Here is an 18,242-nt window from a genome sequence, read left to right on the forward strand (position 1 = left end):
CTCAAAGGGACTTCAAACTCATTTTTATATATAACTAGCTGTCCCGGCAAACTTTGTCTTGCCAGTCTTGTGGTGGTTTGACAACTGTTGAGGTTATCGCAGCAACGCACTCTAGATTGATTTCATTTCGATCACGCCAAATTTCTTCCCGGTTCATCAAAAATCAGAATTTTCTCAATTTTCATATTTTTTTAAAGGATTTTCGTAACTTTTACTATTTATAAACACAGCCACCATGAGTACGAATCAAACCATGCAAAAGTCATCCTGATCGGTTCACCCGTTCGTGAGTTTTGTTGCCTCAAAGGAACTTCAAACTCATTTTTATATATATAGATGATTGCATGGTTTTAGAGGCTCCTTATTACAATCGCCATCTTGAATTTTGAACCACCTTCTTGGATTTTAGGTCGTCATCTTGTATATTCTGGTCGCCATTTTTGGACTCCGGACATCTTGTCTATGTTAAATAAACTCGTATTGCGCATTTTAGAACCTAACACTCCTTAAAACAGGTGCCGTCTTGAATTTTGAGCTGCCATCTTTGATTTTGGGCCGCTATCTTGGATATACTGGTCACCATTTCTGGACTCTGTACATCTTCTCCATACCAAATATGCTCATATTGCATGGTAAGAGCCTAAAACTCCTTAAAACAACCGCCACCATAAACTATTGACCTCCATTTTGAATTTTGGGCAGCCATCTTGCATATTCTGGCCACCCTTTTTTGGTCTCCGGACATCTTCTCTATGTCAAATATACCCATATTGGATGGTTTTAGAACCTTTAGATCTCGTTAAAACGGCTACCATTTCGAATTTTGGGCCGCCATCTTGCATATTCTGGTCATCATTTTTGGACTCCGGACATTTTTCTCTATACAAAATATACCCATATTCAGAGCTGCAATTTTTTGACAGGCCTTTATGATTATCTTGAACTTTGACCCACCATCTTGAATTTTGGGCCTTGTATAATCTGGTCTTCATTTTTTACCGGACCGCTCCATACCAAATATGACTTCAATTCTGGGCCGCAAGCTTGGATTTTGGGTCGCCATTTTGGGTTTTGGTCGCCATTTTGGACATCTCCCAACCAAATATACCCATATTACATGTTTAAGAGCCTAAAACTCCTTAACACAACCACTTCTTGTAGTTGTGGGTAGCCATCTTGAATTTTTGGCTGACATCGTGGTTTTGTGGTTCGCATTGATGATTTCCTCATAAAATTCGGCAATCATGCTAAAGTTTACAAAATTCGGCGCAATTTGATGTATCGCATGATAGAATTTGATTCAATTTTATATATGACCAGTTCACCGGTGCTGATCCGGATCACTAAAATGACCATTACTCCGGAACGCCTTGACCAGTGCTCATCTTCGTACAGGGCAGTTTAGTGTGTTTTTGGAGGCAACGTCGAAATGCCGCTTTTTTCATTTGGTTCGGCCGCGAGCGCGTCGTCGTCGTCGTCGTCTATTTCACAGTGCTCGTCTTCGTACAGGGCAGTTTAGTGTATTTTTGGAGGTAACGTCGAAATGCCGCTTTGAGTTTTTGGAGGCAAAGTGTACAGGCCGCGTTTTCATTCGGATCGTCCGTCGTCGTCGTCTATTTGACTGTGCTCATCTGCGTGATTTTGGAGGCAAAGTGAAGAGGCCATTTTTTTCATTTGGGGCTGCCGCGTCGTCGTCGTCACAGATTTGGCTGTGCTCATCTTCGTACGGGGCGGTTTAGTGTGATTTTTGAGGCAAAGTGAAAAAACCGCTTTTTTTTATTCGGACCGGCTGCGTCGTCGTCGTCGTCAATTTGAATGTCCACATCGTCGTACCCGTGTGTAGTTGTAGCGGTTCACTGTGATTTCGGAGAAGAGGCCATAATAATAATAATTAATGCTAAAGGATTTATACAATTCTGCTCTGGTTTTTGTGTATTTATCTAACAAATATTGAAAAGTTCGCCACGTCATGTGTCGGCGCTAGTTCCAAATGCACATTTAGTTGATAATAAATAATTTCCTTTCATTTTTTGCATGAACACAACAATTTGAATGGTTCGTCATCTTCGGTGTCGACATTTGTAATATTTTAGTACAAATGAATACATGTTTCAACTCAAATAAAGGTTGCATGAATTTCTGGAAAAAGAGAGGGTCGGTAAAAGATAGACGGTGAACCATGCGGTAAGATCTTTCTGATTTATTTATCACGTGTTATTTTGTTAATACTTGTGCATTGATCGCGTTCAGCATTGTCTCGCGCGGAAACGCAAACTACAGATGCGTCGGTATTTAGCATTGTGTTCTCCTTAGTTGCGAATTAATAACTTATGTAGGGTGAGTTTTGAGGCACAAAAGATCGCGTTCGTCGTCCAAGGTTTAGAAGGGTATTTCTTCGCGAGCGCATTATTAATCGCGAATCAAAACATTACACTCGTTTACCACGACAAAATCCTCAACACATCTCCATTTCCCCTGTCCAAACTCCTAGTGATTTCTCGTAGTAACGCAGAGAATTCCTCGGTTATTGGCCTAAGCGAGAATCACGTCATCACTTCCTTCCATATCCTCAATTGACCTGCATTCGGACGCGGCCGGCGCTGGTATTGCTTGTTGAAAAGTATTGGGATTCCAGCATTTACACAATGAAGAGAACGCTAATCCCAAGCATCATCTGTTGGTTCTTTGTGTAAATGCAGTTGTCCTTGCAATAACAGAGGAGCAACCGCGGGCGGTCAATCATGCTCATGCTCATGCTCATTACTCCGGAACGCCTTGACCGATCCGCACCATTTTCAATAGCAAACAATGCGGTAAAATTCCGGTTCGATTCGAGCTTTAATCCGTAAAATCGACCATACACACATACAGACATCATCTCCGTTCGTCGAACTGAGTTTATTGGTATATGTGACTCGACTCGACTCTCCGAGACTTCTATCGAAAATTCAGTTTTTGTTTTAGTGAAAAATAAAATGTTAACTTTTCACTGAGCAGAAGTGCGCTAAAACGGCCTACTTTTTCAGCAAAACAAAAGTGCCAAAAAGTACAACTATCTATTACCCGGTGCAACACTTTAAGGTGATTCAAGGAATCCTAATTAAATAAATACACCAGTTCAACTCTGCATTAACATGTCAAAAGGGTCTTACTCGTTTTGATAAACAAACATGTTTCTGTCGCTGTGTAGAGTGGTTTCGCAGCGCGGTGTCACGAACACTAATGCAAATCTACTGGTTGAAAACTGTTGAAAATATGCCCATTTGATTTTGCTGGGAACGGTTCTACGACATTACCCGGAAAACCATTACCCGGAATGCAATTTACCGGAATACCATTTACCGGAATGAACCATTTACCGGAAAACCATTTACCGGAAAGACCATTTACCGGAATGAACCATTTACCGGAAAACCATTACCCGAAAAAACCATTTACCGGAATATTTTTCCTTCTTTTTTTTAGTTTAATGAGAACATGTTTGTGTAAAAAATTTTATTTGTCATTTTGGATGGATTTATCTTTATTTACATGAAAAAAAAAACTTACTTATTCTGCAGTATAAGAGCTAGTGAGAGAAGATGATCTGCCATCGAAATATCACGACTCGACCGAATCGCTTGTTTGAGCTTCTCCTCTTTCTGCTGAAGCTTCTTCATTCGACTGGTGTAGACCGGGACGTCACCTTGTAGATATCTTAGGAACTCGGCAGATGTCGACTGTTCCTCTTCCTTAAAAGCGTTAAGCACAGCATAAAATTTCAAATCGCTCCCGCCTTTTAGGGGAGAATTGAATTTGTTATGATATCCCTCGATGACATTAGTGGTGCGTGGAAGGCCCTTCAACAGATTGTGCCGCATTGACCAAAATTTTGGAGCAAACCGTGGAATTCCTCGTCGGCCATCTGATCGAATTTTACCCAATACATAGTTTTTCTCGACATAATCGAGAAACGGCTGCATTGATTGAGGAGCGCTTGCCCGAATGGCTGCAAGACCTTCTGGAACATTTTTGGGCTTCAAAAATGCCAAGGCTTCAGTTTGTTTAAACGTCAGCTGCATTCGAATACTTTCACAGTATTTCCCGGTCAATCCCAGCTTTTGCAGACGACGTCACCAGCTTTTAGTAAGGTGGAAAAAGCAACCATACTGAACAGCATCTGGGAAAACTTTTTTCACGGCATTTATCTCTGCTTTTTCAAAATCGGTCAGAACAACGCGAGGATCAAGCGTTACGCCATTCTCAGCTGCAGCATTTTTCACCAACTTCAATGCCTTCTTATATGTTGTTTCCGCTTTGTCGGGCAGCAGCATATGAACAAACGGCATGAATTTTCGAGCAGCGTCATTCTCCACAGATGCATGAATAGCAAACACCTGTCGAAACCCTTTAGGCGTGGAAGAGAATGTTCCGTCGAGAATAAGAATCTGCGCTTGGCCTAGTCTTGTTAGATTTGCTGCGGTAGAGAATACCATTATTCGTCCGCTGCGATATTCCACGTTCTTCAACAAAAACCTTTCATTATCGAAGGTTTTGGTAAATGTCGTATCCAGTATATCAAAATCCGTAGCATCGTTGGGCAAGACAGCAGAACTTCGTTGGCGCTGGCAAAGTCGTCGCTGGGCCGTTTTCGATACCGTCGTTTGAACCTAGAACATGGTGGCAATTAAAAATATAGCAAACACATTCAGCTTGTTGATTTACCTCAACAGGAAACTGGGAAGCAGTACGGCGAATGATCTTCTCAGGTCTTTCATCCCCTTGTGATGCCTTCCTTTTAAGGGCTTCCCTATAATGGCTTGTTTCAAGTCTGAGAGGATCTGCCATATGGTTGTGGTTTTTCGTTGCTATTATCACGTGACTGCCATTAATCACTTCCGTCCGCGCTCTTCCTCTGCATTTTTCGGCGTCATCTTGATTCCTTCGCTTTTCACATTCCCAGTACCAATAGTTTTCCACCTACCCAAAAAAAACCCGATTATAAACTTCTGAAACTTTTAGTGAAAGTTTTGAAGACATTACTTGTTTGTCCTTGTGATATACAAAACCACGGTAAAGTAGTTTGAAGCGCTTCCTGTTTGTGTGAATCAATTCGCCAACATTGTTCTCCATTTCTTCACCGTCACTGGTAGGCTCGTCCAAACTAAAAAATTGTTCCTCGTCTTCGGCCATTTGGTCTGCTCGCGTCGACTGACTGATGGACAATGATATATTGTTCTCAAACGTTATTGTTTCATGGCTGTTGCTGAGAGCCTATTATATTTCAAGTTGTTAGTGCGATAAAAACCATTGAGTTACCTCTGAGAACCATTAGCCTACCAATGGTATTACTTTCAGCTTGAAATGAGATACCTAGCTGCGATCTGGACAGCAACATTATTTGCTGATCTAACCTTATTGAAACGATTATGGATGGCATGTCATACATTTTACGATTTGTTTAAAGAGCACATTTATAAGTATAAATATGAACAGATGTGCTTGTCAAATGCGTGCATGATATTCATAGGAGTATCACCCTTCTTTAAAGAAAATGCTGTTCTTTTGAGTTCTATTTTGTATACGGCTATAGGACATAAGGTCAAAGGATAAGAGGTCTAATGGATAAAAAGTCGATGGGATAAAAGGACAAATGGGAAAAAGATGTATTGGACGAACTGGCCAGCGAGGGAATTATTCTTTGTTTTATGTCTCATCCCTATACATAAAAATTTAAATACCAAAAAAATTGTTTTTTTTTTTTGTTTTAATGAAGTATTTATTGGCATTATAAATTTGTCCATTTTACTAGCATTTTCCCTTCTTTAATCCAAAAGCTGTTTTTTTCAATTGAAAATTAAGTTACTAATGTTTCAAAGGGGGATTCCACCTACTTCAATTCGAAAGCTAAAATTTCATCATTCAAATTTCATGAAGTTGTCAGAAACGACAGTAGCTATTGAACCTTTCCCAGTTTTTTATCCCTTTTTCTGAAAGATAGCTTTTTTTATATTGCGATAATTTTGGTATATATATTGCATTTCTCACTAACCTACTACACACCTACTATATTTTTGTGCAAAGCTTTTTTTGATAATCGTTAATTAATATTTGTAATCCCAGAAAGTTTGCCATTCTTTGAATAGTCTGCTGTTCTTCCACCTTATTCTTAGTAATGGCACTTAATTTTTCCTATTATCAGTGATTAAAATCACTTTGTGAAATGTGGAACGAAGACCATGAAGTCTTTCCAAGAACGACAAGCTCCTGGCACCATTTCCTAAAGCAAAAATCTAAGCTTTCCGGTAAATGGTGCATTCCGGTAAATGGTACATTCCGGTAAATGGTACATTCCGGTAAATGGTACATTCCGGTTAATGACTTTCCGGTAAATTGCATTCCGGGTAATGGTTTTCCGGGTAATGGTATAGAATCGCTGGGAACAGCTGATCTTTGTTTACTATTTTCAACCAGTAACTCAGGTGGTGTTCGTGTAATGCAGCGTGTACGTACGCGCAACTCCACAAAAAGCAGAAACCACTAGGGTCTATCTATCCCACGCATGTGGATACCCTCAACAGACAGTGGGAAGATAAATCTTTCTGATAACTGAGACAAAGCAAACCTTATAATTAAATATTACATATCACCTCCGTAATCAGGAAATAGTGTCGAACCCCCACTTGGATCCTGTCACGGTCGCCATCTGGGCACGTCTTTTGACTTTGCACCACACCTCTATTCAACAAGTTATTCAAGGAAATAGCTTATTTTAACGCAAGTCCATTTCCAATCTTTTAGCCGCATTATGGTAGTTATTTATACAACAAGTTACAAAATGATTATTTTTATCAGCGCCAGTCGTACAGTGCTCAGAAATATTAAAAAAAATGAACCAAAGAAATTATGTTAAAAATTTTAATTTTTATTTTCTAAGGAAATTCAACATGAAACTGAAGTTTTTTGATTACTTTCACCAGCAGTTGAAAGTACTTACGAGATATTCGCTTAAGGAAACAAATCTGTTTTCAAATTTTCCACAATAATGGTTTTTGAAACTTTCATGAAAATGTCAACACATTCTGGGAATAGCGAAATGGCAAATGAAGGGCAAATTTCACCATTAAAATAGAATGTTTGAATGGCAAAATTAGCTATTAGTTTGTTTGAAATAAGAGTTAAAATAACTAAAATAATAACTAAATTTCTATCGCACAGCAACTGAAGAAAAACTGATTTTGTCATTGTAATAACAAAATAATAGCAAAAAAGAATGTCAAAATAATAACATATTTTAACATGCTGGTAAATTATGTTATTGTTTTGATATTATGGCTGATAGTATGATAGTAATATTTGTTATTATTATGTTATTGTATTTTTCAATAATAACTCGTCAATTACTGGTTTTACAATGATATCATGTTTTGTTATTTATGTGTCATCCTGAGCTATACATAAAAAACTAAAGAATTGGCTAATGAAAAAATATGCTATTCTTTAGTTATTGGTTTGTTATTCACATCTAGTCGGGATGGTGATGTGAGACTGCCACGATTGCACGTGGTTATTGCACAACGATTGAATTTCGACCATAACCCTTGCAAGAATAGTCGCCAAATTTAGATTTTTTTTTATAAAATGCACAACTCAAGTAACAAAACTAGATGATTAATAGTTTCTTAAGCTAAAGTTTGCTTGAAAGTGGTTTGTTTCACTCTTGTACAGCAAAAATGTTTGTTGGGAACACATACCAATATTGTGGTAGCAATCAAATACCTTATTGACTACTCTACAGATTCAAACTGAGTGTCATGTTAAACATATTCTCCTAAAATATTTTGGACGGACATTGAAAGGGATTAGCGTGCAATGTACCAAAATGATATTGGAAAACTAATCCTGGCTTAACAGTATAACCCTGACACTAACCGCTACACCGCCCAAAGATTTTTCTTTGTTACAACTTGTTTTAGGTTGGGTTCTACATCTGCTTTTAGTTCTTCCTGTTTTGAAGTAGTTTTCTCTGGTTACTTTGAACTTAAAACTAGGTATGTTTTACCGTATACAAAATCTATACTCACACCTCCACCACAAAAAATTAGAGCTACCAAAAAGAATCTTAAACCTGCTAAATCCGTAGACAATGCAAATGACACCACTACTATCTGAGACCGATACACGATTCCTTTCTTTTTCGCAGGTTTGGCCTTTGCATTTTTCATGATTGATAACGGATGCGTAGAAGATAGAGATAAATGCTACCGGTTGTAAATAAAAAAACTGTCTTTATCGAAGAACGTCTACCAATTAGTTATTTCAAAATCAAACGCGTTTTTTTTTTCGTTGCGTTAACCATTTATACAGTGCGTACTGTTACGATGTAGTTCATTCGGGTTCATTCAGGTTTCGGTGGCAGATGATCGTTGTTACAGCGATACAAGCGCGAACATTCTAACATTGCATCGGTAAAAATGTTAAGTAAAAATAATAGGATTTAACCAGAAAGAAAGGAAGTCAAAAGAACTACTAGAGTTAATGCAACGTGTAGGCATAGTCAAACAACTGTTTCTTGACAAAAGGTCGAAGATCGAAGTTTTTTTTATAAATATTTCGGTTATTGATACACCAACCTGTGAAAAAGGATAGAAATTACCATAGGATCCCAAGTAATGATTTCCAGTCCAATTGACATTCAGGAGATCCTAAGAACTGTCATAAAACATATTTTGGTTTTATGATGCTTGTAAAGATCTCCTCGAAGCTTTTTGATATAAAAATAATACTTCCGGTTATTTCATTTTTTACACTTTGAACTTGCGATCTAGGACAAATTTTTAGACGTGATTCAAAGTAACGTGAAATGTTCAATTATTTTGATATTAGCGAATTGGGATGCAAGGTATGGCCCGGAAAACCAAGAGGCATGCAGTTCCAAATAACCATTTGTCTATAAGACTTATGAAAATTCTTGGAATTGCTGAATCAAATACACAGAGAATACTATTCTTCAAACCTGAATAAATATTGCATAGTATATGTAATTCAACTTCTATATTTCATCAAGTTTAAGGTTGCATGAGCATTGCATGTTGATTTCATTCATGATATTCGATAACAATAGTTCTAATCCAGTAACATAATATTTTGCCAAAAATAATCAACTGGTTTTTTGTAATTTGACTAACGAGCGACAAACAAAACAAATGAATCAAATCGGTTGAAGGCATTACACACAAAAAAAAACAAAACGAAAATGTTTACATAAATGCTCTAGGTTGGTGTATGAATAACGTTGAAATTTACTCCGTTTTAACTCATCTCTATATTGAACCCTAAACAGGACTCAGCACTTCCAAAGAACGTCCATTGTTCTCCATTCGAAAGAAACTCCTAATTCTGTTCTTTGTTCTCATCAATTCACTATCTGCAAGCAAGCATTTAGCTTTTAGAAACCCTCTTGCCGAACACATCTCAATTATCCAAACCACCCCCTCAAACCGCCCCTTGTTCTAGGTATGAAATATGTTGAGTTCAGGATGACTCACGGATGCTCCGCCGGGGTTCAGTACACCTGACCAGATGCGCAAAAGACATGCCGCACACAAACACAGGGCGCACGATACTGAGAGAGAAAGCGAGACAACCGGTTACCAAGTTTATCCTAGTTGTAAAAAAAGTAGAATAGTAATTGAACCCTTACCCGTTAGTCAATTGTTACACTTAGGTATAGGTGTTGAGCTCGCCGTTCTAGTTAAATAGAATGGCGTGGCGAAGTGAAGTTGCTCAAAGTTATTAACAAAAAAGCGATTACGAATGTAGACAATTATTACCGATGACGTACTATACATTGAAAATGAATAACGAATAGTATCGATTTTACCAATTCGCAGTACAAGATGTGATCTAATGTAACATTTCAATAAAATTAGATTTTTTTCTTTTTTTTATATTTTCTATGCTACACTTGATTAGGTATTGATGATAATAATGTTTCAAAACAGAAGAGTTTTCTTACTTTTTTATTACATTGATGACATCCTTTATGACATGAGCATGGCAGCTATGAATTAGAAATACAGTTATGAAATCAACAGATTGGGATTTGGGACTTGTGGAGATGTGAAATTGTTTTTGTACCAGGTAAGTAGTGTGAACCCTTAAAATAATGACAAGTAGCACCAAGGTACATATAATGAAAACAAACTTTAAAGCTTAGGATTAACGTATAACGTATCGTAAATAATGGTCTTGTCTGGTGATTGTGATCAGCGACCGATGGGGTAATTTGACCAATGTTTTTTTTTTGTATTTCTTTTATTTATTATGGGTTGGAACTATTTTCTTGAAGCGTTTTTATTGCTTCAATATTAGGACAATTGCAAGAATTTGTAGACATTTTTGGAACTATATGTGGTTTGGAAGGAGACTCCTAGAAACCACATTAGCAAAATCACCCCGACATCCTCATAGGATACATACAAAGAAAAAATCAGAACGATCTCACCTAGTTCTATTTCGTCAGACAGCGCCAAATAATGCTACCGCGAATAATAATTACCCGAAAGCCACTCACACACGTGTCTCTTTCGCGTTTTTACTCCAACTGACATCGGCGTAGCCAGCTTTTCCTTTTTTCTTGATCATTCTCTCCATCAAATGGCCCCTCTCTCCATCGCTCTCTTTCTTATTCTTTCTCTGTTTGTTTAGGAGAGTGAGCCAGAAAAAAAAAGCTGGCTACGCCGTTGCTAAATGATGCACTTCCTAACAAAACAATTTATTGTTTATTCACCGAAAGCATCCCAAGCATGCGTCCCTGTCCTACCCAATTTGACTGATGCTCTTCCTAGCAAAACAACCCACTTAAGCATGCCACGCACGCGTCTCTGTCATTTTCCCGCTTCGACTGATGCGCCTCCTATCAGGTATCAGTAGGTCGGCTCCAGAGGCACGTTCTCCTCCATTTGAGAAATTTGTGCCATCGCCATGAATACGAGCCTATTTATCATTTTACCTGAGGGAGAGTGAAGGTAGGAATAAGGGTTGGGATAGGGACAAAGAAAGGTATGGGAATATGATCGACTGCTTGACGTAATGCCGATTAGAGAAGTCGGTTTTTGAACATTTGGTAAATCCAATTTGAAATCATTAAAGAGAAACAGGAAAATTTATGCGGCTTCCAATATGGAATCGAAAAGTACTTGTTCAAATATATCCTGCAAATAAAATTGCTTTTGAGTGAATGCTTTCTCGATATCGTAAGCAACATTGTACAAACGAATCACAGTGGATTTTCCATTTTTAGGAAGCATGTTGGTTCCCATGGAGAGGCATGTTTGCTAGAAGAACATCACGGATGTGATGCTCGACAAAGCGTTCTAATCATTTCAAAAGAAAGAGGTCAAACTGATAGGTCTGATCTGGGACGGGACGTGACAGCTCACTGGTGCAAGCCCTCCAATTCTATTTGTTTGAGTTCATACGGGGGTAACCCTCGTGTTGCCAATAATATTCGCATACAAATCAACAAAAAAATGTTTTTTTCCTCAACTATTCTGCTTTGAGGAGTAAATTTCGGAACAAATCGGTCTTCTCGTTTGCATTTCCCACATGGACTTCCATCCGCTGTCGGTATTTATATAGGCTATATACACAATTTATCACATTGTAATTTCAAAATAACTCAGCACAGAAAGTGAGACAAATGATAAATCTTGTAAGTTATCAACTGTTAGCAGTACGAGGTTTAAGAATCTTGTGACTACTCGCAACACGGCTAACTCAACAACAAAGTGCCCCCTTGTAAACGAACGTGAAGGGACCCCACGTTGCTTTTGTCAAATCGACCAATCAGAAGTGGTCTTTTCTGACAGGAAAATGGTTTCGTATTTGCGCTAGCACCTGACGCTGACGGGTCCCGTCCCAGGGTCTGATCTTCATACGATGCATTATCAACTCCCGGAATAAACTTGACAGTATAATCCTGCCAATATTTGGGAATAGCAAGGCTGCAAACAAGCAGTTTTATCAAAACATGTTGAAAGTATTCACATTTTGGAGATAAAAAAAGCAAAGCGATTTAGTGCACATTCAATCCAGGGTTGTTACAAGAAGCATGGAAAAAAATCCGCGCCAAATCCGAGCGAGCAAAATTTGAATCCGCGCCAAATCCGCGCGATTGTGAAAATGAATTCGCGCCAAATCCGCGTAAGTTTGATTTTTCTAAATTACGTATATATTAAAAAAAATTGAACACTCTACAATAGTGCATGAAGTGAGGGTACTTGAAATTGAATGATTGAAGAAATAGTCAGCAAGGTAAACGTTGGAGAATTAAAAAAAAACTACTTAAATTTATTCATGGAGATATCCCCAAAAACTCTTAAAAATTTCTGAAGTTTTCAAATACAATGCCTGATACAAACCTTTTCGAACAATTCTTAAGATAATGAGCATGAATTCTAGTAGGCTATTGTGAGGGTAGTTCTTAGAACTTAAATTCCCAATTTTTTAGTTATGTCTGAAGAATCTCAGTGAGCCATTCTAGAAAAAAAAACTTTAGATAAATATTCTAAGTAGAATACGTTAAGGCCCATGTATAAATTATATAGACTCTAATATATCTTGTTTGATTAACTGACTATTATGTACAGGCGCTTAACTCATTCTATTTCATAGATTGCCAGATTTAAGGGTAATGGTTCAATAGGGTGTTAGCAATCAGAGTGGATTAGAACGAGTTGGCGCCTACAATACACCAACACTAACACACATACACCAATACCCAAGTAACAATTTCAATTCCTTTTAGATTTGAGTATTTTTATGGGAGCTTTATCACAGCATGACTAATTCATGGAACATTTATAGTTGTTTTTATCAAGAGAAAACAATCTTCGTTCGTTTGCGGTTTTTAAGTCGTCTTCAAGTTAATTTTGAAATTCGCGCATAAAACAACTGAATTTACAAGAGCATTAAATCTTATAATAAGTTTTAAGGCGTATTTGAAGTTATTTTCAACACATAACATCAACATATTTTATTAAAAGTTTATGCTTCGTTTATTCAAGTGCATTTGATCTGGCTAATCCTCCTTTAAAAACTTCTTGAAGCCTTCTATTATTGAGCTAGAGCCATTACTCTGGAACAAGAACTATGCGAAATAATGATAAGACAACGAACTATTTTTCAATCCAAATAATGAATGCAACAAATTGGTTGGAAAACCGCGTTCTCATGCAAATATAAACACATAAACATGTTTGCTCACTGATAATTTAGCCATTCTTGTGCTAAAAAGTAATCATGTCAACGAAATAATGATTTTACGGCCAATCAAAAATGCGAGTAGCTGGCTGCTGTCGTCCTGCCTTCAACCAGTTTCTCACACAGGCCATAGCTATGCGAATCGAAAATGAAATGGGTACTCACTGTGACTCTGCTCAAGCTCATGCCAAATAGTGTAATTGTAGTAAGTTGTACTTCATTATTTATAGCAATAATACAGGGAAACAAAATAGAATTGGCACATCTCGACGCGAAACACCGCGAAATGTACAGAGACAACTTTCTAGCATCGAAAACGTAAACAAACAATTGTCAAAGACTGTTACTCTTGTATAAAACGAATAAGTTTCATTTAAGACGAACAAATCTGCCTTAAGATCATAACTAGTAAAAACAATCTTCAATAAAGGCTGTAGCGTTCATGCAAGGTGACTTGGTTCCATCATTGTTTTGAGGGGGTTTGGATTAAAGGTACCGTAAAATGGGGTAACTTTGATAGTTTTTCAGCGAATTTTCTCAATATTTTTACATGTAACAGTATTTCCCCGAGTTTTATATTTTTAAAACAAGTACTGGGGTATCAGTTATCAATTGCAATTAAAAGATTCGATAATCTGAAATATTTTGGATAACTTTTAGTTTTTCATATTACCGAAAATCAGATTTTCATTTTGGGGTAACTTTGATAATGCCCTTAAAACACATCAAATCGCAAAAAATAATCACAGATTGAAATCTTAGGAGTATGAACATGATGAGAGAAGGCTTGTGGAATATATTAGATAGAATTTTTATATCAAAACATTGATTTTTTACTAAATTCTTCATATAAAAATGAGTTTGTGGAGTATTGAGTGCAAAACACAATAAATTTAGCTATCCAAACTCATTATCTTTGTAATAATAAATGCTTAACGGTACATCAACATATGATTACATGCTATTCATGGTTAGTTTTCTTTTTTTGAGTGGTTTCTTTATGTTTTATTAACAAATTTTGAACAACACATATTTATCTACATGATATTACAAGTGCATTGCATACTTTTAGGCGTTTATCAATGTATGAAGAATTATATCCCAATTTACAAAATTGCTTCCATTTCATAAAAACACACTTCGTTAAGAGATTCAAGGCCAGATTTGGAATCTACTATGATGAATCTATCGAGAATAAGAGTCCATTCATTGAAAAAATAGTTTTAACGAAGTCGTATAGCAGATTGTTTGAAGGGGTTGATAAATGACAAAAATATCAACAATTTTTATTTTTTGTCCAAAAAGTTGTATATAAACTTGATTTTAATGAAAATTCGTCTAAGATGAACTTTCATATGTATAGAATTGATTTGCGTTTACCTTTTTCTTAACTGGTTGAAAGAATCATAGTTATATGATAAATTACACAATGCCTGCCGCACTATCAAAGTTACCCGCATTATCAAAGATACCCCGTTTTACGGTAATAACAATTGATGGCGGCTGCATGAGTTTTGTTCGCTTGGAACGGCAGCCATGCTTGGAAAGAATTGAAAAAGTGGCGTAGCCTTTTGTTTTTAAAGGAAATTTATGTCTTCGTATATTAATGATTGATATTATTTTTGAGGCGCTTTGTAATTTTCGTATGTTTTGGGTGGCATATCAACGAAAAAGTGGGTATGGCACGGAAAATTTCGATTCCCTGTCATCAATGATCTGTCAGGCAATTTAAATGTTTTAGCCATTTCAATTTGATGAAAATTATTTCGCAGTTCAATTTATATTTCATCCATGAAACAAAACTTGTTTGCATCTGCATAATGCTTAGGTAAAAGATATCATTTATTATGCACTGTTGACACTTTTGAGAAAGACAGCTAAAAGATCAACATGCCTCAAGATATTCTTGTTAAAGTTTCATGGAGTTCTTATAATCAATCATCAGCGCATGTACATAAATACAACTAGTTTCAAAGCAGTCTTCAAAAGCAGCTTTGAAGATCTCCTGAAGAGTGGGCCAGATTAGTCTTATGGATGTGTTATACCTATTTTATCTCAGATTTGCAGAACAAAGAGCTTTATTGCTAAGTTTTATGATTCTATCTTAGAAATTACTTCAGGATTGCCACAAAAGTATAATTGTTACTTGGGTACTTACACGCACACATGCACCTACAACTAGCTGTAAAAGACCAGTGGGCGGGACAATGGTGCCTACCCAACAGTTGTAGGTGGGGTGTTTGGCTTAGCTACATGACTTGGTCCGGCAAGCCCATAAACATCAATTGGTAGACGTATTGCCTAGTGAAAAGACAACGCAGATGGGCGAAAGCCAGGGGATGCGTTGGTAATAGCAGAATAGCAGAATGGATTCCTTTGAAGATTCGCCAGGGATTTTCCTTATTTTTTTCGCTATAATTCTCACACGGATTTACATGTAATTTCCTTCATGGTGCCTCGACAGATTTACCTAAAATGATCTACTATAAATGCCTCCAGAACTATGTGTTGGACCACTGTGAAAATTCTATTGTTAAATCTATTCTTACGGGAATTCTTTTAGTGGTTTCTGATGGATGGATTACTCCAGCCATGGATTCCTAAGAAATATTTGTAAAAAAAATCTTAGAAGCAAATTTGAATGTTTTTATTTTTTATGTTTAAGAAACTTATATTCAAAGGATCAATCGTACCATATCCATAATGCGTAACTACAGCGCATTTGTCCCCTCTGCTCCAATGCCGAGCGAGCTTGTTATGCACTACAGCAAGCGTGCACAACTTGGGAGATAAATGCGTTGTAGTTACGCGCATGATTATCTTGGAGAAATTGTTGCAGAATTTCTCCAGAGAAACATTTTGTAGAGTTTCATTCAATTTTATAAGAGATTCCAGTAATTCAGAAATGCTTCACATGACAATTTAATTCAAACTCTTATAGTTTTGTCAGATAAACTCTTACGAGAACTTTCTTTAGTAATTCTAAGTAAGGATTCTTTTATAGAAAATGTTCAAGCACTACGAAACAATTCATTTGAGATTTTTTAAAGTAAAAGCATTAATCCAAAAAAGAAAAGAGATGAAAGTTCATTCACAAAGGTCTTAAGTATAGTATCAGAAGAAATCCTTAGGTAAATTCTTGGAATGCACTTTGAAGAAGAGCCTTGATGATTTCCTGGATTTTGTTATGGAATTTCTCACAAGTATTCGGAGTAGAGCTCAAAGTTTAGTTCATTTCTGTAAATCCAATACATAGATATTATATGTTATGTCAGATGATCATTTATAAGGGGGGAGAGTGCTGGCTATGCCAAAAAATTGCATGGCGGAATACCAAAACCAATTCCGCGCCAAATCCGCGCGAGGGCCGAATTCTAATGGCAAATCCGCGCCAAATCCGCGAAAATCGCGAAATCCGCGAAATTCGCAAAATCCGCGCTGTTGTAACAACCCTGAATCGGTACCGTGATTTCGGGTGAAATTGGGTTTTTAAATTTTGTCAAATGTAATGATTTTTTGTTTTTATACGAAAGAGCACCTTTTTATGAGCCAGCATGATTTTTTCAGATTTTTAGAGCTTTATTTTGGTATCTAAAATCACATTCAAAGAGATTTTTTGAAATCACCTTTTGACAGCTGGGCAACTGCTTGACAGCTATGCACAGTACAAAATGCGACGAGGGATGATTCGACAAATCGCTCCTATACAAACTTCAAATTGATTTTTAAATAGGATCCCGGACACCAAAATTCATGAAAATTTGGATTTCGGCTCAGTTTGACATTCAGAATATGCAATTATCTTAACACCGCTAAAGAATCCAATTGATCACTTTTCACAGTTTTTGACTTCTAATTCTTGAATATTTATCGATATGGTCGAACTCAATGCTTTAAAACAAGTACGACCACGGGTTTCATCAGTCAAGGAGGTTCAAACATTTACTGCAAATCATTTTATTGCAATAAATATCATTTCAATTAAAAAATCCGAAATTTTAGTTTCGGGGTAAAATTGATCAGTCAGTGAAATGTCTTTCGTCGCTGTGGTCGTCGCCATTGGTATCGGTTCGCATTCTTCTCTTGTTGATTTTCCGGTGCTAGTCTTTTTTACGGCTGGCTCGCAGGGCCTGACACCAACCCACTAACCCAGGGAGCTGGGCTTACCTTCCCGGAAGCTACGGGTTCTGCATTGGCATTTCCTCCAACTACAGTGCTAAATAGCTAGGCTCGAGCGCCAGTCTTCGTGAAATGTCTTTGTAAGTGCTGAAATAGTAGTTTACGCAACAAGGTGCAGAATGAAGATTTTTACAGCACGAGTTGTACACTTATCCAACGAGGCTTGCCGAGTTGGATAAGTACGACGAGTGCTGTAAAAATCGAGTTCTGCACCGAGATGCGTACAACGTTTTTTGCAATTTCATAAATTACCACTTGAGGATAGTTTTTAACAAAACTTTTACATCAAACTGCACACTGATGTTCATAGGGCACTGCATGAAATTCACTCCTTCTCTTTCACTCATGCAGAAATTTTGTAAACAACAAGGCCAAGAAACGTCAAAATCCCATACAAAATCAAAACAGTGCAGTGCCCTATAGCCATGTTTAAGAAAGTCTGATCATAGCATGTTATACTGTGCAGTTGTCACAATTTTTCAAACCTGCGTCCAGAAAGCATCGAGAAGTTGATCGAAACTAAAAACAGTGCTGTAATGGTTCATTACGCAACGCAAATCAGTGCTGTAATGAACCATTACAGCACTGATAATTTGGTGTGGGAAAGTAGGCCTTTTCCTGTCAGATTTGCGTGAGGTAAAACAGCCTATTACGATGAGAAATTGCAAAAATATTTTTTGCAATTACGTTGCTTATTACCCTACTTTTCACTCGCGGTTGCAACGATAAAACGGCCTACTTTTCTCCACTAAAGCAAAGGTGCCGAAAAGTACTACTTTTCGGCACTCTTAAGAGTGCTGAAAAGTAGCACTTTTCGG

General features: G+C 37.2%; 1 protein-coding gene across 8 annotated transcripts in view; it reads left to right on the plus strand.

The window, feature by feature from the left end:
- The window catches only part of LOC109423065 (progestin and adipoQ receptor family member 3), a 174,541-nt gene extending 164,554 nt beyond the window's left edge, over positions 1–9,987 (plus strand). For 7 of the 8 annotated variants that reach the window (XM_062845460.1, XM_029852512.2, XM_062845463.1 and 4 more), the window contains one exon: positions 8,183–9,987. In XM_062845460.1, coding sequence (XP_062701444.1) covers positions 8,183–8,253 — 71 coding nt within the window. In that variant the 3' untranslated portion in view covers positions 8,254–9,987. The remainder of the gene's footprint in view (positions 1–8,182) is intronic. The other variant, XM_062845464.1, reaches the window with a different exon arrangement.
- Positions 9,988–18,242: the final 8,255 nt, after the last annotated feature.

This window comes from Aedes albopictus, chromosome 1, assembly GCF_035046485.1.
Source record: "Aedes albopictus strain Foshan chromosome 1, AalbF5, whole genome shotgun sequence".
NCBI classification, from domain to species: Eukaryota; Metazoa; Arthropoda; class Insecta; order Diptera; family Culicidae; genus Aedes; species Aedes albopictus.